Source organism: Podarcis gaigeae (assembly GCF_964106915.1).
Source record: "Podarcis gaigeae genome assembly, chromosome: 7".
Classification (NCBI taxonomy): Eukaryota; Metazoa; Chordata; class Lepidosauria; order Squamata; family Lacertidae; genus Podarcis; species Podarcis gaigeae.
Window position 1 is genome coordinate 22,753,801 of NC_139683.1, and position 27,578 is coordinate 22,781,378.

At 42.1% G+C, this 27,578-nt stretch overlaps 1 protein-coding gene across 7 annotated transcripts; it reads left to right on the forward strand.

Annotated features, from left to right (window-relative positions):
• The first annotated feature begins 625 nt into the window (after window positions 1–625).
• Window positions 626–27,578, forward strand: AZIN1 (antizyme inhibitor 1). 7 transcript variants are annotated; one of them, XM_083749274.1, is made up of 12 exons: window positions 626–1,161; window positions 8,634–8,771; window positions 12,557–12,754; window positions 14,226–14,399; window positions 15,941–16,113; window positions 18,640–18,774; window positions 19,941–20,022; window positions 20,535–20,609; window positions 22,172–22,337; window positions 23,242–23,357; window positions 23,491–23,705; window positions 25,600–27,578. In XM_083749274.1, exons 3-12 carry the CDS (start codon window positions 12,653–12,655, stop codon window positions 25,709–25,711), a joined length of 1,350 nt encoding a protein of 449 aa, XP_083605400.1. In that variant the 5' UTR covers window positions 626–1,161; window positions 8,634–8,771; window positions 12,557–12,652; the 3' UTR covers window positions 25,712–27,578. The 7 variants fall into 7 exon arrangements, with proteins under 7 accessions (XP_083605400.1, XP_083605404.1, XP_083605401.1 ...); XM_083749278.1 differs by having other exon boundaries at window positions 802–1,161; window positions 18,490–18,774; XM_083749275.1 differs by lacking the exon at window positions 626–1,161 and adding an exon at window positions 1,516–1,811.

Consider the following 27,578-nt stretch of genomic DNA (forward strand, 5'->3'; position numbering starts at 1 on the left):
TGGTTTTGTTGGCAGAAGAGCTCTCTTTCACACAAGAGTTTCAGGCACATAAATGCTGCATTTCTTGACAGAAGAATGCCTTGCCCTGGAAGGATGTACCGTATCATCTCCTGGGTTTCGGCCTATTATACAGCTCTTAAAGTGCAGAGCGCCTCTAAATATTATGGGCTCAAAAAAACAGCAAAGTATACTAATTAGGAAGAACAAGAGACAATTTAAATCCGTTTTAGTCTTTTAACTTTTGTAAGTTTTGGAGTAGGATTGTACATTTCCCCCGATTTTACTGTTTGATCTTTTGCAAACCGCTTTGAGGGGTTTTTGTTTACAATCCAGCGGTGTATAAATTTTGTGAAATAAATAAGAAGCACATTCTAGACACGCTCTCAGCGCCTTTCCGTTTGTGTATTACTTCATACAGTAGGCCAGACCCCAACCAAATACAGCACGCCTTTATGTGTCTGTGTGCGCTTTTAACGCGGGCTCCGAGGCGACTTCCTTTAGTAAAGGGCGAACTTCGGCCTCCTCGGGAAGAACCACCGCCACCTCCCCTTCCCTCTGCGCCCTGCGTATGTGGCCTGCTGCGCTCATGCGCAACGCCTTCCTAGCCCCGAGGAACTGTCACTCACGTTGGGAAGGAAGGAAACGAGTCGCAAGGAGAGAGAGAGCACGCGCGCGCCTTCGCTCCCCCGGCGAGGAGGGCGGCGAGCAGGCGCCTCCTTCCTCGCACGCTTGTGACGCGTGGCTCCGAGCCCCGCCTATAGCCCGGCTCCTCCTATAAAAGCTCCGCCGGCGCCCCTTCTTCCTCTTCTTTTGCCATTTCCTCCTGCCTGCCTTCCTCCTCAGCGATCTTGCTTGCCGCGCCGTCTCCCGTCTTGCGTGTGTTTTTTCTTTGCCCGCCCGCCTGCCTTCCTCCTCTCCTCCCGGGCTTCTGCCCCGCGCCTCCCTCGCGCCTCCTCGCATTTTTGTGCGCGCTCTCTCTTATTTTTTCTTAAGCCTCGGCGCAACTTTGCGCTCTTTCCTCTGGTCGCGCCGGCAGCCTATGGCCCTGGAAGGCGCCGCTGCCGCCTCCCGTATTTCTGCTGTAGGTTCCCACATCCCTCTTTAAAAATTCCGCCTAAAAAGAGAAGACGATTTACCAAATCTTTCGGGCCGTTGTCCCACGTGAGTACTTAACCTACTATATATGATTATGATTATTTATTGGGGGAATATGTGTATTGAAAGGGGACGCCACCCACCCTATGCAGCGCTCTACTTCCCTGCCTTGCGCGGGGGCCTTTCCAGATCCACCTTCAGCCCCAGCGGAGGCGGGTGATGGCGGAACCGGGCGCAGGTGCCTCGGCCTCGGCCAAATCCAGAGAGGCGGCGGCGGGGGGGGAAACAGTCTCCTTCCTCCTCGGTCCTGGCTAGGCGGCGAGCGCCATAGATGGTGACTCCTCGGCACAAAGCTGCTCCGAAAGGAGGCGCGAGGAAAGAGCGATGTCCGTCGCGCTCTGCGCGCGCGCGCGCTGTCAGTAGGTCTGGATCCGTTGGGAGCCCAGTAAAGAAGATGCCTCCCCACCCCCATTATAGCGCGCTTCGGGGCTCTGGGGGGTTCCCATTACACCAAGCCCGGAGGCGACACTTATTCCCCCTCGAGGCGGGGAGAAGAGGAGGGAGAGAGCCGAGCTCCTGGGCGGAAGAGCCAGAAGGTTGCTCCCCCGAGCGGACACCCCTCTCACGCCGGCGGCTCGCTCAGGATGGCGAGTGTGCGCTCTTCCCTGCTTCTTCCCTCAGCGCTCAGGGCGGCCAAGGAGCCCCGACCCGAGCAGGTCAGCGGTGTGCGAGAGAGAGGAGGCGCGGGGCTGAGGAGCTCCTAACATGGCGGACGCTCGCGTGCGAGGGAGGGAGGCAGGGAGGGGGCTGCCGCCCGACGGGCTTCGGCGGCCCCGTTCCCCCGCGAGTCGGGCATTTGTGGCGGCGGCGGACGGGGCCGGGAACCGAGGCGCGGGGAGCCCAGAGGACAACATGGCAGAGGGGCTCCTCGGCGGCTGTTCTAACATGGCGGATTCCTGTAGAGGGGAGTGGGAGGCTGCCACCGCCTGTGTGAGTGAGTGAGTGAGTGAGTGAGTGTATGGCTGCCTCAGAACTGGGTCAGTTCATGGTGATAAGCTGCGGGAAGCAGCAGCAACCGTTTAACGCCCTGCCGTTGGAGATGGAGGGGGGGTGGAGGTAGGGGTGGGCGGCTGCACTGGAGGCCGAAGGCGAGAAGCAGCGCTTGACGTGTGCGAGAGGAGGAGGAGGACTCCTTATTCCCCTCGGAGTGGCCATTGTCGCTGGCTGGTCACTTGTCACCTGCCGCGCTCTGGGTGGGTGGGCAATGGTGAGTTGCCTCAATCCCTAAAAGTGAAGCCTTCATGTGACTCTGGGAGATCTGGCTGGGGGCATTTAGGCCTCGCGACCATGAAATGAGTCATTGGAAGCTGGTGACATGGCAGAGGTCGTCCTCTCCCTCCCCCCACCTTCTTTTTCATTTGTAGGTGTGCTGTGTGTGTATATAGAATTGTGACCAGCTTTCCGGGTTGTGTTGTTGTCTGGCGCTAACCTAAGGGCTTTTCCTTCTCCTGCGCCTGGTGAGCAAGGAAGGCCACCCTTAATGCCCTCTCTTCGCATTGGTGGATGGTGTCAGCAAGGAGTGGCTGATGATTTTACCATGTCTCTGAATGGGAACCAGCTGCTTTTGTCAAAGCCTGTAAGCAGTTGCCAAGGTGTATGAAGTGGTGCAGGCCACAGGAATGGAGGAACATGACAGGTGTCACTTACCTAGGATGTAGAACATCTGCCATGGTTTGCCTCAAAATGATTTTGCACCCATTGTTTGTGGCTATACCATGTTTATTGTTGGTAACATAATTTGACACTAATACTACTGCTGCTTTCTTCAAAGAACAAGTAATTTATCTCCATCATGGCTGGATGAGAATTATTGGAGCTGCCCTTTTTCTTGGTGCTAAGACATATCTTAATGCTAGTATAACAAGGAATGGGATGAAGCAAGACCTCCTGTCCTGTTCAATTGTTGCAATTCTCCTGGGGCACATGTCTCTTAAATATTCCTACTGGTCCGACAGACGCTTGCACAATATGTACAAGAACAAACATTTTAGTTTTTAAATACTCAGGAATAAACACAAACCCCTAGGTCTGTACAGGCAATCAGCATTGCAAGTTTGTCCCTAAGCATGTGTGGAAGGATTTGAGAAAATCTGTCCTGATTTGAAGGTGGCAGGGTTGCAGCTTCTTGGTTCAAACTATTCTACTTGACATCATTGAGGGGAATGTGGTTTGTCTCTAGCACACTTTGGCTTTTAGAAAGTTTGTAAAGAGTTGTACATATTTTTTCGTATGTCGGAGAAGTGACACAGGTGGAACTGTTTGGATATCTGACACCCATGCCTCCAGCAGAAGCTGGAATGGTTATTTGAATTTAGGAAAGACCACATTCTTGCTCATCTGTTGGGAAAGTTGCAGTTTTTCTAGCTCAACCAACTTTCGGGGGGGGGGGGGATGAGTATTCTATGAATGCTGCTGAGTTCTTTGAAGAGGATACAAATGTGACAAAACATCTCCTTTTTCTTTGTGGGGAAGGCAGTGGGAAAAGCTCTTAGCTGTTGAATGGTACAGGATCATAACTTTGGCCATCTGTTAATATGGAATAACTGCTACCTCTTACTTGTCCGACAATGTTCATTTGCTTACATTTATGCCCCATCTTTCTTCTAAGGAGCTCAAGGTGGCATACATGGTTCTCCCTCCCCATTTCATCATCATCAGGAACCCTTTGAGGATGGTTAGAATGAAAGACTGTCAGAGGTCACCCAGTAAGCTTAATGACTGAGTGAAGATTTGAACCCTGGTCTCCAGAGTTCCTCTAAGTTTTTTGAACTGGTAGTGGAGAAGTACCTTTTGTCATACCTTATCTCCCTGCTTCTTTCTGACCAAAACAGCACAATTACTGGTTAACACAATTAATGCATTAGAACCAAGATTTAGGTGTTATGGGAGCATATACTTATCGCAGTGTGTTTTTCCAACATGCATGGTACTACAGGTCCAGTGTGTTCGCATTACAGTATATCTCAACTGCGTAGTTTGGGATGCGGCAGAAGTACAGGGAAAGGCGGAGTCGGGCTTTGCACGCGGGGCAGGAAAGCAAGCCTTTTGAAATGCAGAGGATCCTGCACATATTTGGCGCCAGTATAAGGGACAGTTCAAAAGAGCGCAGGTCTCGCCAGACCAGCCTGCAGCCCCCTTTCGGAGGCAGCGCTGTCATTGGAGGCTCGAGCTAGCTGCTTCAGCGTCACCATCCGCTGTGACCAAGCTGACGCGATCGTCCTCGGGGCCCCTTCCTCCTCCCCTGCATGTGCGCTGGCGACCAGCTGCGAGCGCCCTCCTGCAGCCCTGCGGCGACGGGGTCTTCGCGGAGTTGCGCCGCGAAGCATGGCGTGCTGGCAGGGGGAGGAGGGTCTGTTCCAGTCTGGACTGGTCCTGTCTAGTTCTTCGCTTCCTGCCTGCCTGCCATGGTGTGAACAATGCTATTGCTGCTGCTGCTGCCGCCGCTGCGGTTTGCGACACGGCATCCCCCGCCCCATGCGCTTCTTCGGAGTGCGAGCCCCTCCCCTCCCTTGTCTGCCCAGCTACAGCCTCGCCAGAGAGCTGCTGCTGCTGTCGTCCACATCAGGCGCATTGGTGTATCCCGCCCGCCCGCGGGGAAGCCCGTAGCCTCTGAGCTTTCCCTAGCAGCCTCCGGTAGACGTGGGAGGGAAGGCGGGCGGGAGCTACGGCGGCGGCTGGAATAAGCTGCAGGGCTTCTTGGTGGCGCACAATGGAAGTTCGCTTTGGGTTGCTGATACTACCAAGGCAGTTCAGCCATCCGGGTGATCGGCTACTCGGCCTCCTTTTTGGTCGCCCCCGTTCCACGTGGGGGATGTTCTGCTTTATAGCTTGAAAACGCGAAGAGCTCATCTGTGGCGAAGGAACTGCTGCTTTGCACACGCCTTAAAATGAAAAAGGCAACACAACTGTACTTGAGAAAGCGGCTCCCAGACACGTGCCTTTATTGTGTGAACTTGTTTTTGAAGCTTGTTGATTTTATTGGTACGTCATTATAAATATGTTATGCTACTTTATGTAAACTGCTTACAGATGTGTTGTTTTGATTAAGTTGTCTGTAATTTTTTAAAATGGGTAGTTATGTGCATAAGCATGGAGAATAAAATAACTGGTGTTGGCATCAATAGATTTTAGAGTTTCAGGAACGAATATCCTTTAGGAGGGAAAGGACTAATTCACAGCCATGATAGCACTGAACTTTTGCGAAGTCCTGCGGACACGGAGGAATATTTATTTTAGATTTTAGAAGAGCTAAGTGGATAGTGCTGAACAGGTGAAGCACCCACTTACCGGTAGTAAGGAACGTCATCACCACATGAACTTGTGCTAGTCTCTTCACTCTGGTTAACTTGTTTCTTGGGGGTTATCTAATGAAAATCTCTTTGCAGAGAGAACAGGGCACAAATATGAGAAATAGATATATTGTGACATAAATATTCAATCAGTCTCCTATTTCCAAATGTAATGTAGAAAGATTTTTTTAGGTATATGTGGTACAAGTGAAACAAAGTTTTGTAGCACTTTAAAGAATTAATAAATGTATTATGGGATAAGAAATTGTTGAACCACCTCATCAGATGCATAGGTTTGTTAGTCTGTTGCTGTTCTGTAGAATCTTAAAGACTAACATGGTTACTCACCTGAAGCAGTTAAAATGGTAGAAATGGAGGTGAGTGAGTTTCACAGTATGTTTAAAAGGTGTAAAGAATGCAAGGGAACATAAGGTGTGTTCCAATCTGATAAAGTATACACACCAAAATAGGTGTATTCCACTTCCACCTCTGCCAGAGGGTATGGAGTGCACTAAACAATCAACTGTTCCAACTTGGACCATTTTGATCCTTGTTGGGCTTCTTGGAGACATTAGGTTGAAACCTTTTTAAAAGAGGTTTACAGGATGAATACATAGAATTTCTGCATAGTTTTGTGAAGTACTTGCTTTCATGTCTGGATGCCAAGCACAACTAATATAGTCCTGTCCTCAAATGCCTGCTTCTTAGGAGTGCTGAGGAAATAAAAAATTGGACCAACACAGAATAATTTTTGTCTGCTCTGTGGAGCTAGGATACCCAGTCTGCCGGATTACTCATTTTTTAATAGATGAGTCCTGCAAATGTTGTATCAAGAATGGTGAGGGTACTTATGCCTTTCGAGGTCTGGATTAACTGGGGCACAGTGTGGTCGTTTTTGATAAAACATGAAGAATAACAGTGAAGAAAGGATAGGAATAGAAAGATGACTGCAAGGATTCAGACTGAACAGATGCACCAGACTGCCCCTCCACCAAATGCACATTCAAAGCAGATACATTTTTTTCCCCTGTGGCTGCTCATTGTCCTGCAGCACAGCTGTTCTGGAGAACAGAAGAGAAGTAGAATTGTTTCACTTGTCTGCCGATTGCCTCAGAAGGCTATTGCCATCCTTGGACAATATTGTTGTTAAGTAAAGGACTACCACTAGGACATCTATCTGGGGACCTGAAAGACTTGAATTGTGGTTTTTAGTGGGCTATACAGCTGTTGGTACAGGGACTGGGTTCTTTATTTTCCCCACTGCTGGCTACTTGCGCCGACGTTGTGCTTGTCTCTGGACCTTATCCCTGATTAACTAGAACAAGATGTGCCCACAAACTAGCCTGTTGGTGGATTTAATGTGTAGCGTGAGGGTTTCCTTCAACTACTAGTTTTAGGCTTCCTTACTGCCTCTGCTCAAACTTTCATGTAGGTTTTGGGTGTTGACAGAGTATGGTAGCCCATTATGTCCCTGCTCTATAATCTTGCCCTTGAGGGATTCCTATTCCGAGCCATTGTGGGCAGGAGTTTGCTGCTGTTGATCTTTCAGTCTGCCACTTTTCTCCCTGGCTCTTGCCAGAAGATTCTCGCTTTTGGACCTGAAGTTGTGCCTATAGCCTAGGTGACTGTGATTCTTGTCAGACTTTACATTTGTAAGATTTTAATATTTGCTTGATCAAGGCGTGAATTAGAGTGTGGTGATAATGTTAAGGTTGTGGGTTTGATCCCTGCATGGGACAGCTGCGTATTCCTGCATTGCAGGAGGTTGGACTAGATGATCCTCAGGGTGCCTTCCCTTGATACAGGGGTACCTTGGGTTACAAACTTAATTAGTTCTGGAGGTTCGTTCTTAACCTGAAAACATTCTTAAGTGAGGCGTGCTTTCGCTAATAGGAGTGGCACACGATTTCCGTTCTCATCCTGGGGCAAAGTTCGTAACCCAAGGTACCACTTTATAGACTTTGTACCAATGTCACTGTTCCTCTAAAATGTAGTCTAGATGCAGTTGCCAACATAGCATACGGTCTGCTGATGAAAGTGATCTGTTTACACTAAGTAATTTAATTGCTAAGGCGTAGTTTTTCTCTCAGCAAGTGTTCATAAAACATATGTACACAAAAAGCCATCTAATGTAGCATCTAATGTCCAACTTATGTCTCAAGAAAGGTGAGCTGTTATTTGTAACTTGCTTCCTTGAAAAATGTTTCCATCAACCAGAAGTTACAAAAATAGAGGTTCTGCTAATTTAATCTACATTCTATATGTTTTCTATAGGATGTACAGTATTTACCTTTCTTTCACATCATTTCCCTTGGAGAATATTACACTCAGCAGTTCTCCATTTTTAATAATTCAGTCTCCATTTTTAATCTAAACTTATTCCTTCTTGTTGAACTTGGATGATGTGCAAGTGTGTTCATCACTTATCTTAATTCTTTGTTTTCATTCTTCCCTTTTTCTCAGAGCTTAAGTAGTTTCCACAGTATAGAATTCTGGTTTCCTTTTCTTATTACCCTGTTTACACAAAGTGCTGGTCAGATCTATTGTGCCACGTGAGCAGAACACACAAAACTTTCCTTATGATTACATACTGTAAGGGAAGTTTGACAGTGGCAACAGAGTTGGTCAGGACAGCTCTTCTGCTGATCCCCAAGGCTCCCTGAACTCAGTTTGACAGCAAATGGTTGATAAGCTAAATATTTTAGTACTTAGTCAGCATGTTCATTTATGCTTCTGGCTTGTAGTTGCTATGAAACTGCTTCTGCCTGGGAGCCTTCATACTGCAAGCTGAATGTTGTACAATTCTGGTGAAGTTTGAATTGGCCTTCTCAGTCTGTGTTCTAACCTGAATGTATGTTTATCAATGATCTAAACATACAGGCAGCAACCATTTTAGGCACGTCCCATAGTGCATGACTGTGCCAAACCTGGAAGTGACTAAAAAACATCATGGGACAGGATGGGATGGGATGGGGCAGGATGGGCTTATGTGGGCCCCACCAACATGTGTAGGGGTCCAGAGGGTAACCTCTGCACAAATCCTGTACTGTATGCTAAACTTCCTCTTTTTTTCTTAAGCACAATTGCTGTATTGCAATGGGTGTATTTGAAGATTGGTTTTGTAAAGCTAGACTTGCAACATTACTGTTGAATATATAATGGATATTCTCCTCTCCCCCCCTCTTACAGGGCAAGCTCTCTGACCAGGTGTACAACTATCCAGAGGGATTAGGAGAAGTGCTTTATCGGGAACAGTTCGACTTCAACGCTGAGCCACCTTGGGAACCTAGCTGATGATAGTAGGGTTCCATCTCCTAACTTGTCCATGTGAGTCTTTTCCTTTATTTTTACAGCTGTGCCCTTGTAAATTCACTAAGTTTTCCCTCCTGGAATTTGTTTTATGAATTGTTCCAAATGATAGGGAAATGTGTGAAAGCCTGATCTTAATTCAAGAAAAGCTGTTGGCCTTAATCTGTGTTTGTATGAGTTTACATATCAAGACCTTAAGATGCCTTCCCTTAAATTAAAGGCATACTTTTTATAAATCCTCTGTGTTCATTTGTAACCTACCTCAGTATGCTAATTGGGAGATAATGGCTGTTTAGAATAAACTTTAATTGTCTTATTGATGTGTTACATGTAAATACCCATTGCTAAATCACTTCAGCACTTTACTTGTAGAGCACAGCCTCCAAGGCATGTCTTGTTAAGTACCTCTTGCTTTCCATAAGTTAGTTTTTCAACTATAGGAGATTTTTGGATTCTGTCTTGGACAAATGATTTGTACTAGTTACAGTTTAAATTATAGAGGAGAGAAATGGACGGTTCTGTATCACCACAGCAGGAAATCTGGTTTTGCAGACTTGGTGCCTTATCAGACATCTTCTAATAATATATTCTGGTTATCATTTTCGTTGGAAGTAAAAATAATTTAGATTAAACACTACTGAAATAAAAAAACATGACTAGTTGAAGCATGTCCCATTACATAATAGACAGCATTCTTGCAAAAGAATGTACCACATACTAACCTGCTGCTGCATTTGTGTACTAATATAAGAGAAGCTGCTTCAAGCAGTAATTCTATTTTATTATGGAAAAAGACAGAACTCAAGCAAAACTTGGAGGATGTCACCTTAATTTTAAAAAGACTAATCTGTCAAATAGACTTGAAACAAAAGTTATGCTTGCAGGTTTTGTTTCCTTTAGCTAAATTGTTGGTGTTTTGAATCAGCCTATTTGACTAGCCTGGCTGGAAGCCTAGCTCTGACCTGACTTAGATATATTGAGATTGTAGGTTTCAAACTTGTATACTTCTTCTTGCATCATCATCCTCTTCCTTGCATGTTCATATTCCCATTTTTTTTCTAGTTGAAGCAAATATAATTTGCTCTGATGTCTAAATCAGGCAAACTGTGGTTTACGCAAGCTGTAGTTTGGCTTCCAAATCAGAATGAGAAATTTCTGTTTGAACTTTGAGAGACCAACTATGGGTTGTACAAACATAGTGTACCTGATTTGGACATTACAGCATACTGTGCTTTGCTGAAACCTGGAAGGAAGAACTGAGTCTGAAAACTATTCTCAGCAGCCAAACTGTGACTTGCCTGTTACATTTGAAGACCTATATTAATTACTTATTGTTTGATACTCTGAAATGCTTTGATAATCTGCAGAGAAATAAAGAACAGTGGGTGTGATATTTCAAATCATGCTGAAATGCACCCACATGATCCTTATTAGTAGTTAAATTCTGGCAAATTTACTATTTGTGCTGTCTCATCTGTAACTGCTGCAACTGGTTGGCTGAAGCAGTTGAAGCTTGGAAGCTGTTTCAACTGTTGTCACAAAGACTAGCAGCCTTGACAGGCTTTGCAACTACTGAACCATGTGGTACTTTGGGTTTCCCTGGGCTCAGCTGGCTGCAGGGTAGACTGTGCTGGAAAAGGAGAGTTTGTGAATTACTCTGTTTATGAATGCAATTGTAATCTTGCCTTGCCTTCATAGTAGATTAATAACTTTCCTTATTTCAGTCACTGAGGATTTGGAATGTTTAATTCTTACGATACTTTGATTTGGCAGCCTTCCCTACCAGGGTTTATTAGAGTTGCTTTGAAACGAGTGCTTAGAACAACCCAATACACCTCAAATTTACCTTAATCTCTTGGATGAAATAATTTACTCAAAAGAAACATGATTGACTATATTTCCGTGTTTGTGACAGCTTTTCCTCAGTTCTTTGTATTTTCCTTGTTATAGGCAGGTCTGACATGCTGGGATCAAACTGTATGATCCTTGGAGTTATTGCACTTGCACAGCTGCTCCATAGGATCAGGACATTTGTTTCTTTAGTACATGTAGCCTCTTGTCAAAATTAAATTGATTGATTTTTAAATCTTCTAAAGTTGGGTAGATTCTCATATTTGTCTTGCCAATAAATTGTATTGCTGATAAATGTTTGCCTGATGAATTGATGCCCATCTTTAAAGCAACCTAAAAGTTTTTCATGCTGGCATTCCATACTGTTTTCCTTAATGATTGTGTAGTGCCTAGGCACTCTAAGCTTTTATTTTGCAATAAGATTTGTTCTGCTGTGTACAAATATTTTAGATTAATCATAACTAGTGAATTAAACCTTAACCATGCAACTTCATAGAAATGCTCACCACAAATATACTTACATTTGGGGTGTGCCAAAACTTAGAAGAGCCTTGACACACCCAGATTGTTCGTGTGTGAGAGAGCTGACTAATAGGCACCTTGAAGTTGTGCTATAAAATGTTTTATTGAGGAAAAAGTCAATTAGATGTTAAATATAATGGACCCTACTAGGAACAGGGTATTAATTAAAATTGGTTTGTCTGGGTATAATTTTAAATTCTTATTAAAAGTGGTCTCCACCTTCAGCTGACAGCTGTAGGAGAAAACCTGCTTGAGCTCTTGCCTCCGGGACTAAAACCTACCTTACTCTTGTCAGCATAGCTCTCTGGGACAGGCAGTTCTTCAGAGAACCTGCCTGGTGTGCACATGTTTCCCCAACACCCTTTTGGAAGACAAGTGACACATAGGTGTAACCAAATGAGAGAACTGGAGTAGACTAATTGGAGGTTTGTTCTTTAGCCCCCAGACCAGAAAAGTCTGGAGAAATGTTTCTCTGACTTCCCATCCCCCATTCCTTCAACTTTGGAGCTTTAAGGGGTTTGTGTGCGTGCGCACATCAAACACTTTAAGAACTTCAAATAACTATTTTGCATGCTAAGTAAACATACGTTCATTGTTTAATTGAATTATTATTGGATGACATGTCAATATTACATTGGTACATTTATTTTGCATGCTAGCCTACTCCGTAATTAAATGATCACCCCTCCCCACTAAATGGCTTTAGTATTTTAAAAGTGGCTCTGACCTCTTAATGTTTGAGATTATTAAGGAGAAAAGTTAATGTAAAAGTAAAGGTTTGGCAAACTGTCTTTCTGTATGCCTACTGCTTCCCATAGATAATGAATACATTTTTTTAAATCACAAAAAGCTTTCTGCAGTGGAAAACTAGCACATGGGGTGCTAATTTGCTAGGGGCAGGGAACTTCTTTTCTGTAGAAGGCAGCATTCCCTCAGTGGTAATCTGTTGACAGCAATGGGTGGGGATAGAGCCAAAAGTGGGTGGCGGGGGTTCATCCCTTTTCTGTCCCTACCTCTCTATTTCTGTCACTCCTCTCCTTTCTCACTATGCATCAGGTCAGGAAAGAAACAGATTGCTCTTGCCAGAGATAGGAAATTATTACTTGCAGAGGGCTTTTTCCTCCTCCTCCATCACTGCATCCTGTTTGTTGCCCTCTCCCTGCCCCCTCAGTGTTTTCCCCCTTCTCCCTTTGGGCTCCTTGCATGAAAATAGTTGAAGGGCTGCAGGATGCCCACCCAATTTATAATCCAATTTTGCTGAATAGCTAGCTTTGTTGTTTTGCTTTCAAATTTAAATAAGCAGCATATTTACACTATTGATAGCCCCCTGATCTCTGTGTGAGAGAGCATGGGTGGGGAAGGAGAAATTAAAGCTTTCTAAAAGGCTGTGCTGCGATTGTAATTTTTTTATTGTCTTCTCTGTCAAACAGTTTGTTGCATAGCTTAAGGACCCGGATCTAAGGCTTTGTGGCCCATCCCTTGTGTTTCTTGGTTTATGACTGTCGGCTTTGCGGAATACGGCTGAGATGAAAGGATTTCTTGAGGATGCAAACTACTCCATTGGCTTACTGGATGAAGGAGTAAATGTTGGAGATGTCATTGACAACTGCATTTATGAACATACTGTTGTAAGTGTTCCATTTTCAGTATTTTTATTTGTATTTTTATATTGCAAACAAAAAATAAATCTATGCAGTTGTATAGGACTTCATTTAAAAGCAAAAAACACAAGAGTAACATTAAAGCAAAGTAAAGAAACAGAAGTAAAGAATGGGTCATCTGAAAAAAATAATCACAAAAAACAATCATTTTGATGAAGGCTTGGTTAAAATAGTGGTGTTAAGATGGGGCCTAAAACCTATGACATATGATACTAGCTTGATTTCATTAGATGAGCCCCATTACCACCATATGAAATGCACAATTGTCAGACTTGTCTGAGTGACAGATCACAAAGATCAGGCAGGGGTGTAGGGAATAAAGCAGCCTTTTAAGGACACCAGATTATGTCTGTCTTTATAGATTAATAGCAAGAATTTGTAGCTTGGTAACATACTGGCAGCCCAAGAGGCTCCCTTAACACAGGTATTACATTTAGAATTTTGCACCAGCCTCAAGGGTAGCTCAACATAGAGTGCGTTACAGTAGTCTATCCTTGACGTTACCATTGCTTGAACCATCACAGTTAATTTATGCAGGAACCGTTGCAGCTGTTAAATGCACTCCTAGCCACTGAGGTTTATCTGTGCCTCAGATGACAAAGTTGGACTTAGGAGTACCTCCACTCTGCATAGCTACTCCTTTAGGGTGAGTGCAGCTCCATTCAAAGCAGGAAACTGGCCTTTCTCCTAGACATTGAAATGGCACAGCCATAGAGCTTCAGTCCTGCCAGGATTCTGTTGTTGTTGTTGTTTAGTCGTTTAGTCGTGTCCGACTCTTCGTGACCCCATGGACCAGAGAACGCCAGGCACCTCTGTCCTCCACTGCCTCCCGCAGTTTGGTCAAACTCATGCTGGTAACCTCGAAAACACTATCCAACCATCTCGTCCTCTGCCGTCCCCTTCTCCTTGTGCCCTCCATCTTTCCCAACATCAGGGTCTTCTCCAGGGAGTCTTCTCTTCTCACGAGGTGGCCAAAGTACTGGAGCCTCAGCTTCACGATCTGTCCTTCCAGTGAGCACTCAGGGCTGATTTCCTTCAGAATGGAGAGGTTGGATCTTCTTGCAGTCCATGGGACTCTCAAGAGTCTCCTCCAGCACCATAATTCAAAAGACAACAGGCCAGGATTCTAGGCTCCGTTTATTGGCCCTTATCCAGGCCACTGCTGCATCTCTAGACACTGGTTCAGAACTTGCACAGCTTTACCTGGCTTAGACATTGTACTGCCGATTTTCAGATTTAGAGGCATTTCAACCACAAATAAAGTTCAAAAACAAGGTTACATTTTCATGGTATGCCCAGGGAAAGTGGAAGCAAAATGTCTGGGACAGTAATTAACAAAATGGAAAATGCCCCCTATGACTGCCAGCTACTTACTGTATATCTTTGTAGTTATTGTAGTCTTTAACTGTAGATTCACTGTTTTTCTTTTTCTTCCTAGACTGGAAACAATACTTTTTTTGTTGGTGATCTGGGAAAGTTGATTAAGCAGCACATCCACTGGCAGAATGTGATGGCACCAGTAAAGCCATTTTACAATGTAAAATGTAACTCCACTGTTGGTGTACTTGAGATAATGGCAGCTCTTGGAACTGGATTTGCATGTTCAAGCAAAGTAAGTATTTGACATCTTACCTAAACAAGTCTTCTCCAACCTGGTGCCCTGCAAAGGTTTTAGACTACAGCTCCCCTCAGCCGGGACAGCCATGCTGGTGGAAGCTGTAATCCAAAACATGGAGGGGACCACATTAGGGTAGGGTGCTGTGAACCCTAAACCTCTAGTAGAGGATATCTATAAGAGCTTGTTCACTCCTTAAGAACAGTTTCGGAGGTTTGGCTTCATGTGCCTCTGCCGCCAGAACTTTGGAGGTTGGAGACTAGAAATAGTCCTGGTGGTGATCCTGTTTATGGAGTACCCACCTCCTAGGCATGATGGAAGCTAGTTCATTCTGTGTGTGTTTATATTCTTAAAGTGGCTTACAACAGATTAGAGCAATAAAACAAACAATCCAGGAACATTCCGCTGGCTGGTTGCAAAGGTTAGAATGACCTTCCCCTCACTGCTGTGATTGTAGGCCAACTAGCATTTGGAGCAGAGTGTTCATTACAGAAGATAAGGGGTGAGCAAACTCCCTGCAGTTCATTCTCAGGCCGGTGGCTGGAGCCAGTTCATCTTCCCAGTTTTATGAAGACAATTGTATTCTCTGGTACATTCAGTGGCTGGGCCTGGTCTTTTTATTCTTAATGCTTGTGCTGTTGTCTGTTTCATTTGGTGTCTTATTTTATTCTAATGCTGTATTGGGTTTAATATTCTAAAGCTTTTGTAAACCACCTTGGGTGTGTTTAAGTTGGAATTTAAACATCTTAATATTTGTGGGGGGGGAGAGATATGGAATGCATTCTTGACGGTATCATTGCTATGCAGAGGTGTGTGATACTGCAAGCATATAATATTATTTAGGACCATAGAAAGCTACTATATACTATGCCAGACTTTCTCCAGTTAGCCCATTGTCTGCTTTGACTGACAGTAGCTCTCCAAGATCTCTTTGTAACTTGAGATGCCAGGGATTAAACTTAGGACCTTTGTGGAAAGCATGGGCTCCACCACTGAACTGTGGTTCCTCTCCAGCCTATGAACCTTCCACATATTGAGATTTTTGTACCCAACTTTGATGCTCTCATAACTGGAGTAAATAAAAATAATCCAAATACTATTGTGATGTAAGAATGGCGTGTTTTATTAGCGTAACTTGCTTAGCTTGTTTGGACATTATGTGCATGTAGGACAGCTTCAGAGCACCAAGCATTAGAAACTTTCAAAACTTTGTAAGCCTCCCCCCCCTCCCTCTCTCTCTCTCTCTCTCTCTCTCTCTCTCTCTCTCTCTCTCACACACACACACACACACACACACACACACACAGCTGGCTTTGAGTTTCTAGAGGTAAACAACTTAAGGTAGAATTTTCTTAGCCTTTGGGACAGGGCAGCTTGCAAACTTTAACTTTGGATAACAAGTCTTGCATTAGGTATTACTCCCCCCCCCCTTTTTAATACCACTATTGTGATTTTTAAAAATTCCAACCTTATATACTCTAAATCTTCTTCACAACCTTTATTTGCCTCTAACCTTGTTCAAATGTTTGTTTTTTCAGACTGAAATGGCATTGGTTCAAGACCTGGGCATTTCTCCTGAAAACATTATATTTACAAATCCTTGCAAGCAAGCTTCTCAGATAAAATATGCAGCGAAAATTGGAGTAAACATTTTGACATGTGACAGTGAACTCGAATTAAAGAAAATTGCTAGGAACCATCCTAATGCAAAGTAAGTATACAGAAATGTTTTCATTTTACTTACCATTGTGGGAAGTTGGGATTACAGTATACAATTTTAAAACATTATTGTGGCATCTTAGAAGACTAACAAATTGTACTATGGCATAAGCTTTCATGAACCAGAGCCCACTGAAGTAAATTTAATATATGCATATAATGAATTATCTCTAAAGGGATAACCTTCTGAAATACTTCTTGCAGAGAAGTCTCCTTTGGCTGTTCTAACATGCAACTCTTTAAAACTTGAGAGTATACCTTGATGATGATGATGATAATAATAATAATAATAATAATAATAATAATAATAATAATAATAATATCTTTATTGTCATTGCCCCCTCTCAGGGACAACGAAATTACTTGGCTGCTCCATCCACCCAGATAGGGCCCAATTGATGACCCAAATACTAGCTAGGTGTGTTTGACAACATAGTTTTAAGCTGTTGCTTTTGAAGATTCTACTAACTTACCCTGAAATTGCTTTATCAAGAGACCTTAAAACTTCTTTTGACTCGGAAGCACCTCCTGCCTGGGTTATGTGGGCTGGCGATATTAAAACATGAATATATCTATGTATTTACACACACCATTCTCTGCTTGGGACTCTGGCATCATGATGAAATGTATCACATGTTTGTTCAGATCACCATCTGTGAGAATTGTCTCAAGATCCCTTGAGCTGGTCCAGAATTTTTCAGGGGGGGAAATCAAGTACAAATCTGGAACAGGCTGCTATATGCTGCGTGCCAGAACTGTGGTGCTGCACCAGAAGTGCACATCAAGTTTTCTTCTAGTTTACTTGGGGTAGCATCAGCATGAAGGAGGAACAAATGTATGGCGGTGGATTATCTAAAACAGATAAGGCAGTTAGTGGGTAAGTACATGCCCCTTTGAAATAATAGAATATGAAGGCTGCATGTCAATCTCTAGATTGTATCAGTAATTTAATATTCTTGCAGACTTCCTGGGCCTTGAGAGAAGAGTTCATCCAGTAAATGTGTCATGCAATTGGGCACCTCCTTCCTCATTGTCAATCTTTGTGTAAAAAAGTTGCTGGAGTTTATTATTTTAATAGGGCAGTGATTGCCATGTGTTCAAGAAATATTATATATTTGCTATATGCTCCTACACTACTAATCCATACTATGATCCAAACTTTTATCATCAGGTATATTGATCCTTAAGAAAAAGGCTAATATATAGTGCTTCAGTTGCATGTTTTTAAGGGCAGATCTGCGTGAGTGCTGTGGACCTTATTTTGGGGCAATATAATACACACTTGGAAAATATAAAGATGTTAGCTTCCCACTCGTTCCGATACCCAGCACTGGCCATGCAGTCACTTCTGTTAACTGAATCAGCAGTCATTTGTGGAGTATGACATTTGCAAGGCTATTAATGCATCCAGCTCCCAAAGTAAGGTTTGGTAGACTTGGCCCTAAGGATGTTACACAGACATTTAGAGTGAAATTAATGTATCTCTTTGGATTAATATTAGCAGCTAATTGATGCTCAGGTTTGCAAGAAATGACCCATCTTTCTAGAAACCAAGGACTCATTATGCTCTCAGTCATCAAGTTAAGTTCCAGTTTCTTGTAAGGGTGTAAGTCCTGTTACCTTCAAATGAAATGCTGCCCACCAGCTTGTTCTGGCTACTACTACAGGAGGAAGCAAGCAGTGAAGCTAATAAAACTGGAATTAATACTTCAAAAAAGTACCCAGCGGGAGGGAAAATCTGGGATGCCTTCTATTTCAAATCAGCCATATCTTATCAAGCAAACAGTATTCAAAACCCAGTCATAGACATGGCTTGCATGTAAAGGTAAGCTGAACCATTAGCTTGCTGTGGCTGCATGGGCCCCTGTAGAGACAGTTGCAGCTGCTTTGCTGTTTTGCTCCTGCTATGAAGCTAAGCTATGGTTTGGCTTAGTATGTTGTCTAAATAGTGGTTCATGATTTGTCTCGTCCCAGACAAACCACAAGCTGTAACCAAGGATTGTTCTTGGTTTACAGCTCGTCTCTTCCAGCCAAACCATGAGCCTGAGTGTGGATGGCATGCTGACCAAACCACATCTTAGCTTGCAGCAGTGCAGTAAGACTGGAGAAGGAGCAGCTGTAACTGTCTCTCCAGGGGCTATGGTTTGACTTAGTGTTACATGTGAACTGAACCATATTCAGCACATTTTGCAAGAAGTTACCACTGAGCAGCTTTATGAAAGCCATGATTACATCCAAGGTAATGTATTTTTATTACAGCAGTCAACAGGTTTTCTGCTACAGCAGTTATTAGCTGCTGCATTTCCAAACCACTTATCCTTTTTGACTCCATATTTAGGCCCTAATTGCTAGTTTTCTCTCTGTACAGGATTATTTTTATTAGGTTCCCTTGACTCGTCCATCGGTGGAACTGGAGTATTGGCAACATAATCAACATACTTCTGACAGTCTTCAGGCTTCACATGTGCTGATGCTGCTGTAAACCAACTGTGCCCCAATCATCTTCCCCTTCTCTTAGGCTCTTGCTTCATATTGCCACAGAAGACATTAATGGAGAGGAAGAGATGAACATGAAGTTTGGCACCACCCTGAAGAACTGTCGGCACCTCATGGAATGTGCTAAGGAGCTGAATGTCCAAATAGTTGGTGTTAAGTAAGTAACCATGTCCTTTCTCCCTCATCTTCCCTTCACATTGCTGCTCTTTTCAATGTGAAAGAGGAAAGCAGTGGACCTAAATGGTATAGTCAGTCACTAATGTTGAAATGTTCATGTTAGGAAGGTATCCTGAATGTCTATAAAAGTAGCCACAGTGTTTCATAACTATGCTTCCAATTATATCTCATACATATTATTAAAATGCTATATAATACAGTGTCTTGTTTCTGTGCACCCAAATATTTGGGAAGAGAATATAGGAAGTATTAATACCAGAGAGAGAAAGAAACTGAACTCTTTAGGGATATTAGTTCCCAGGCCTCTAGAAAATTATTCTTAAAAGTTTGTCCTATATATGGTGTACAGTACATGCATTTCCTGTGTGATAAAATTGACCTTTTCAGTTTAAAGCTGTAAATTAGTTCCTAAAGGGGGCCACCTAATTTGAATACATATGGCAGATGAAAGTCATTTAACATGTAAGGCTTGATAGGACAAGCCCATTTCAAACAAAAGGTAAACGTTTAGAAATACATGTATGAAAGGCAACAGCAATATTCAGAGCAAAGCAATTCGCTACAGCTTTCCCATAGTCTCAACTATATAACGCCACGTCCCTAGTAGCAAATATTAGACACCCATAGCATCTAATACCAAGAAGATGATTATAGTGAAAACAGAGGTCTCCTGCCTCAAGTGTCAATATACCTCCGGGTATAGGGTGCTATATAAATTCAATAAATACTAATAAATAAATAATAATTTTGGGCAAAAAACTATAACTAGTGAGGATTGGGAGTAGAACTTCAATGCTGAATGATATTTCAGTAATGTAGAGAGATCTCTTTTGCTAATAGTGTACTGTACTCCATCTTCTTGTTTACCCTTTGTATAAGTCCCATATTTATTAGCAAGAAATCCTGTTGCTTTCAGTGGAAGCTTCTTCTAAGTATGTTTAGCATGGAACACAGATTTGATTGGCTGGGTAATTCTCATCATGTTTATGGTCTAGGCTTCAATAAGTGCAGAGAGCCATTGAGAGAATGAGAGAATTGTGAAGCTAATTTATTGCAAACTTTGTGAGTTTGTCAAGCCAGAGTAAATCGCATAGAATCTGCAGAGTTTTTTAAGTTAAAGTTAGTCTTTGTTTTTGTTTGTTTCAGATTTCATGTGTCAAGCTCTTGCAAGGAAACTCAAGTATACAAACATGCTATTTCTGATGCTCGCTGTGTGTTTGATATGGCTGTAAGTGAATTATTGGACTTGCACACACTTAAGTTCACATGTTGAATATGTTCAGTACAGTGAACCCTTGGTTCTCAAACGGCTTAGTTGACAAACAAATCAACTCCCGAACACCGAAAATCTGGAAGTGTTCAGGTTTTCGAACATTTTTCAGAAGCTGAGCGTCCGACGCAGCTTCCACTTGAGTGCAGGAAGCTCCTGCAGCCAATCAGAAACCAAGCCTTGGTTTTCGAACGTTTTGGGAAGTCGAACGGCTTCCGGAACAGATCCCGTTCGAGAACCAAGGTACAACTTTACTTAATTCCATCACACAATTGTAGATAGTTTGCTATTTATTTTTGACATAATATATGAAAATTAGTTGTTGCCATTTACTGTATAATCGTTTAAAAGGTAACAAATAAATCAGCTTGTCTTGTTATAAGAGCTCAATGTTTTAAGAGTCTATATTACAAAACAAAAAGGGCACCTAATACCTTGTAGATAGTAAACTTTCTGCATTTTTATTTTAGGAAGAATTTGGCTTTACCATGAACCTGTTGAACATTGGTGGTGGTTTCACAGATTACGAAGCTGACCTGGAGGAGGTACGGATTTTTATTTAGCTTTTTCCTATAAAACTGGCTTATTTAGTTATTCAGTTAGTTGAGATTTGCATTTGCAGTGGATATACGTATGAAATAGGTAATGAATACAGAGATGGAGGGTGGATTGATAGTCTTCAGTTCCAGTTCAGTCATTGAAACTTGAGTTCACAATATATTTGGATACAGAGCAGCCTTCCTTAACCTGGTGCCCTTCAGATAATTTTGCACTACAAGTTGCATCAGCCACAGCCAGCACATTTGGAGAGCCCCAGGTTGAGGAAGGCTGACTTAGAAAATAAGAGTGGCAGACTGGTTTGATCCTGGCTTGTTTAACCAAACCAAAGTATAAAATAATCAGCGTTCCTCTGAGTTCAGACATAACAGAGAGCACTGATTAGTTTTAAAACAAAAGTTTCTGAACTTGTTGCTACACCAAAATTGGAAATGGGAGCACAGTAACCTGAGGCTTGTTTGCACAATAGTAAGACACATTTTCTTGTTGCATCCAAAAAGGACTTTGAAAATTTTAATATTACAGAGCTTCTGACGCTTTTTAAAATGAATATTTTTTGGAAGAACTTGTGCAGTGATAAGAAGTTACACCGTGCAGGCCAGGATCCAAGGAACTGTTGGATGAAAAATCAGATGCAACTTGTGTAGTTGATTTGTTCAAGTGATATTTTGCACAGTTTAGCTAACTCTGCTTATAGCTTCATAACTTTCTCAGTGCTTCTGTATCCATATGTGCTATGCATCTTAAAAGGTGGCCTGGTTTTCCTAATGAGGAAAACAACCACTCCAAATTTGGAAAGCAGATTTCCATATGTGGAAGCAGATCTTTGGGTCCCAGTCACATTTTATTATAGTGGCATGTGCATCTGTATGACCTGTTTTTGCTACAGTGCTTTCTAAAAGATATTGTGCTGTATGAGTATTGCTGCAAGTGTATTTTGGTCTAGTTGCACAAATGAGAAAGCAATGTGTGTGAATTGGTTCTCCAGTTTGTGCAACCCACATGCTGGGAGTTACTTGACTGACCTAAAATGTTTTTTGGATACAGGTTCACACTGAGAGGGAGGAGAGGAGGAACACACCACAATTGTGCTAATTTAAAACTACAAGAGTCTAAATATCACAACAAAATCAACCATTATTTTCAAATTACCCAAGATTTTAGATGGCTGCTTTTGAATAGACCTAGATTATTTGAAAACAAGATCATATTTCGTAGGATTGAACATTGGGAAAAACAGCCTGATAGGAGCAGTTGTAGTCCTCTATCGGTAATGTGCTAAAATTTATACAATTCACTTGATTTTAATAGATCAGCAATAATACATCATGTATCCTTTTTATTCTGAGGTAAAATTCAGACGAACTATGCAACTTGTTTGGTTCAGATTTTCCCCCTCCCCAAGTTGTGATAGTGAGTGGCACTATTTCTCCCCTTAGCTTTCAACTTGACAAACGTTTCTCTAGGAACAGACTTAAAATTTGAACTAAAATTGTAAATTATAAATTGATACAGGCTTTTAAATAGACATTCCCCTTCTATCTTCAAGGTTAACCATATTGTCAGTCCATTACTTGATACCTACTTTCCTGAAGAATCTGGTGTGAACGTGATTGCGGAGCCTGGATGCTATTATGTTTCTTCTGCATTTACTCTAGCGGTTAATATCATTGCCAAGAAAGCTGTTCAAGATGACAAACCTCTTCTCTCTAAAGGTAAGCAAAACCTGTTCCACACTTAAATCAGCATAAAGATTGAAGAAACAACAGCAGTGCTTTGGATCCTAGCTGAAAATTAAGCCTCTAATTTAATAGCTTATATTCTCTTTTATGTTGCTGAGAAGCTTTTGTTTATTTCATTTGTTAGTGGTATTTATATACGGCCTTTAAGGGAAACCACACAAAGCAGTTTGTTAATGCTTATTGTTCCAATATTTTAAAACAATCAAAGAAAGCAGTAAAAATAAGCTATTAAATTAAATTTCTCTCCTTGAAACAAGATGGTCTTTGGTCAGTCCTGGTGGCAGCTGGGAGAATGGGGGGTTTACCTTATCTTGAACATTGGGACAACCAGGCTGTTGTTTTCTCTTTTTCATCTCCTGAGGTATTGTGTCTCTTCCAGTATTTGAGCTGGTTTCAATTTAAAAGACAGTTGGCTTTTTTGAATCAGTAAGGGCTCAGCCCTCAGGAGGAAAAAATATTTACTATTTGTAAACTAGAACATATTTTCAGTTTCCATAGAAACATACTGTTTCAGGCTGAGAGTTTTGCCTGGAGGGTTACATTTCAATTTTTGTTAAGCTTTAAGACTTCAGGTTTTGACTTGCATAGTACTGCTAATTTGTATGGCAGACCGAGGGCATACCTCTGCAGTATGTCTGTGTTCAGACTGAATTAAGTGAAGAATCTATCTTATTTAATGTGCAATCTTAAGAATGTTCCAGGTCATGATTCATATTTGTCTCAGGATACATCTTATATCTGATATTCCTTCATCATGTTTCTTGTTCATGTGCATGTTCCATATGCTCCTGAAAAACGTAGGCAACTGTTTAAGAAAGGGCTGTAAATGGAAACATATTGTGAAACTGTTATTAAAATGTAACATCTTTTGTTACAGTGGAACAAATAAGGAGTGATGAACCAGTCTTCATGTACTACATGAATGATGGTGTTTATGGTTCTTTTGCACGCAAATTATCTGAGAATTTGACTACTATTCCAGAGGTTCACAAGGTAAGAGCACCTTTATGTACTATAAGCTGCTATACTCAACAAGAATTGCCAAATGAAATTATCATTGCTTTTGTATGTGTAGAATCATACATGTATAAATTTAAATCTAACTGTCAGAACTGTTTTCATGCAGAAATACAAGGAAGATGAGCCTCTATTTGCAAGCAGCCTTTGGGGTCCATCCTGTGATGAGCTTGATCAAATTGTGGAAAACTGTCTTCTCCCTGAGCTGAATATTGGAGACTGGCTGCTCTTTGACAATATGGGTTCTGGTGCTTTGGGTGAACAATCTGCTTTTAATGATTTCCAAAAGCCACCAGTTTACTACATAATGTCAATCAGTAACTGGTAAGTTTATATTGTGTTGTACTTTATGATTCAATCTAACTTTGACAAAACACTATGTTCAATATTTTATGAAGGAAGGTGAGCTATTTCTAAGAGCATAGACATCCCAGCAAAGTGTGTACACCTTTTGAGAAACCCAAACTTCCTTTGAAAATTGTTGCAGCCCGTCCCCCCAGATGCTTTTCCTTTTTCACCTGGCAACACATGCTCACTTTTAAATGAGTCATGACAATAGCTAGAGTGCTAGATTTGGACATGGGGAGACCCATGTTCCTACAGTGGTGCCCCGCAAGACGAACGCCTCGCAAGACAAAAACCCGCTAGACGAAAGGGTTTTCCGTTTTGGAGGTGCTTCGCAAAATGAATTTCCCTATGGGCTTGCTTCGCAAGAAGAAAGCCCATAGGGAAATCTCCGGGGACCTCTTTTAAATGCTAGCGGTGGGGAGCAAAGCCTTTCCCCCCCCCCTACGGCCTTCAGAAGAGGTCCAGGAAGGCCGGTGGGGGCCGAAAGGCTTTGCCCCCCACTGCCAGCATTTTAAAAGCAGTCCGGGGAAGCAGGGAAGTCCTCCGCTGTCCCAGGGTTTTTAAAATGCTGGCGGGCGGCAGCGAAGGTTTCGCTGCCGCCCGCCAGCATTTTAAAATCGCCCCGGGACAGCGGAGAAGTCTCCGCTCTCCCGGGAAGGCAGGCGGGGGGGAAGCAAAGACTTTCGCCCCCCGCCGGCCTTAAGAGGTCGGGGGACAGACTGTCCCCGGACCTGGTCTGAAGGCGGTTTCCATAGGAACGCATTGATTGATTTTCAATGCATTCCTATGGGAAACCGTGCTTCGCAAGACGAAAAACTCGCAAGACGAAAAGACTTGCGGAACGAATTAATTTCGTCTTGCGAGGCACCACTGTATTCAATGCAAAGTTTGTGTTCAACTGATCTCACTAGATACAAAGGCAATAAAGCATAATTTTATCTAGATAGTGCATGTGTGTTAGCTCTTGTTTTGTAGAGGCTGTCCAACTAGCTTTGCAGATCCATATTTATTTATTTTTTAAAAATTACATGTCCATTCATACCCATGCTAAGGTCACATGTAGTTTAGGTGCTAAAAAGAAAGTATTTCAGTGCAACCGCAACAGTGGTACAGTTCTCTCCTTGGGGTAGACCCTTAAAGTGTATGCTGGGCCAGCCCAAGCCTTGCTACATGAAGCCTGGCTGCCTCTAACCAATCACTATACAGTACTGCACTTGCATGCACTGCTATCCTGGTCTATAGGTAACACACCAGTTTGGGCAAACTGTAGCCTTGCAGATGTTAGATTCCAACATAAAGTGGTCAAGGATGATGGAAGTTAGACTACCAGCTTCTGGAGGGCTACAGGTTTCCCTTTCTACTTGTTTTGTCCATCTTGCTAATTGGCCAGGACATAATTTGGCATTAAGTGAATGGAAAGTCAGCTTGTGGAAGAAGGAACAGGTTGATGTGGGTATCTAAATTCATTTTATCAGTCTTGCAGATTGATGGGATTTTATATATGCAGGCAGCGGCCATTTCATGTTGGGGTTTTGTCAGCAGAGCACACACAAGCACACCCTGTTATGCCCTCTTCCAGGTCGAAAATGACCCACACATTGGCGATCGTGCCTAAATGGGTTACCATCTATACAACTGCATTACTCGTAAGATGAAGTATAATGATCAAAAGTGCACAAAAAGTACCACCTATACTTTTAACATAATGGCTGGGAAAAGCTAAAATTAGGCAATTTAATTTGCTAAACTTGCAGTGTTTAGAACAGTATGCAAAATAGGAAAGGGCGGTGCTACAGTGCTAGGAAAAACCCCCAAATGAAATCTTTCTTCCCCTATTTTGCCTGAATATTGTGTGTGCTTTCCATTCCAGGTGTGAGATGCAAGATGCTGGGTTCACCTCTGACACACTGATGAAGAACTTCTTCTTTGTGCCTTCTTGCATTCAGCTGAGTCCTGAAGACCGCTTTTCTATTGCAGCTTAAACAGGCACTAATGCTTCAATTAGCCTTGCAGTTGCATGTCTGTAGTCTTGTCTGGTCACAACATTCCAGTTTGGAATTAAAATGGAACAATCTTGAATGAATTATTGAAACTTGAAATCATTTGGGACCAGGCAAAACCAGCTACAACTACAATTCACTGGGGGAGTAAAGGTTAAAAAACAACATTTAAACTTGTCAGATCACTCAATCCCTCAGCATTTAAACGAAATATGCAACAAAATGGATGACTTAGTTGAGATGGAAACCCATCACTTGGGTTCTCTGTTAAACAGTTTACATACAAGTACAGTTTTTATACTAAGGATTTCTGTTAGTCTTGTAAAGTTGTCTTTCCCTCTGATATCTGAAATGTCAGTGGGAAACAAGTGTGACTTCATTAGCTATGTTTAGTGTATTTAGAACGTGTAAATTTGTGCTTTGAACTGTAGTTTAATAAATGTAAAATTGCATCATAGTATTTGTTGTATTCACCTTTGCAGTACCCACCCTTGTACGATTGCAATAAAATTTTGTGTAGACTTTACTGTTCTCCCCCACCTACCCCCTCCCTGCTAATACAGGGAAGAGATCTAAGCAACACCGATAGTACAAAAAGGTGTAGGGTTATTATTCAAAGACTGATTAAATTGACAAAATTTTAAATCATGATTAAAAACTAAGCTGAAGTGCAGTCTGCTGCTTTCCTCGAGCATCTAATTTAAGCTAACTCCAAAACATGCAAGCAGACAGGTGCTGCAAATCAATTCACAGGAAGTAAAATGCACATAATAAACAGAAAGCTAACTTATTGCTCTCTTTTGTCTAAAAAGCAAGACTTACTTTGCACACTGTTGAAAGTAAGACCCATTAATCTTGCAGGGGCTTACTTTCCACAGAAACAAACATAGGATTAGGATTTAAAAGTCTCAGTATTCCAACAAAGTTATGATTAGCATTTTGCTCTTTGACCGGATGTCTACATCAATCTCTAGGAACCAGATCCCTGATGTTCTAGATATACTGTAGCAGCTAGACTTAGCAAGCAAAATATAGAAGCTTTTACTCATTGTTGCTTAGATTCCTCCTTCCCCTTGATTTATCACTTTAATTTATTTTGCTAACCTAGTAGCCTTGGATGTGAATTTTGAAATGCACCAAGCCAGAGTTAATTTGAAAACGGAGATTAGTATACTTAAATAACTTGGTAATGTAAAATGGGCTGCCAGATGCACATGCATTTTATACTAATGCCAGTTGGCAGGAAGCTTTCTCTTCTCTCTGCCCCCTTTCCAGTTCACTGGAGCTAAAACTGCATACTTGCTAGATGAAGGGGTTTGGGAAAATTCCCTTCAGCCTGATCCTTTTAAAATAACAGGTACTATATGCTTTTAACCATATGAGATGCTTTTAATCTGCATGAATGCTTCCTGCAGCTAAATCTTAATAACCCTGACAGTGGAATATGGTTGTGAACGTTAAAGCACAAATGAAAAAAGCAAAATCAGTTTTCCAATTAAGAAAATAACATCACTTTACAGAGTTTTGATCCAGTATCTGTCAGGGTTCTATTAGGAAATTAAAAAAGCAGGGGCAGTTGTCATATCCATCATCAAGCCTCTCTAAAGATACCAAGGATTCTGCTCTTAAGTTTATAGAACTGTTGTGAGTTAACCAACTCTGTTGTAAATGGTACAGTCACCTTCGAAATGTCTGTATTGTATTTGACAGTTTGCCATAAAAGCTGGTTTGAACTTGGTATGTATTTGAATTTATATGCTAAAACCTATCTCTTCTGTTTACAATATTGTAATATCAGTTTTTGAATAATTCAAATATAAAACTGAATGATTTCTATATAGCAAATTAA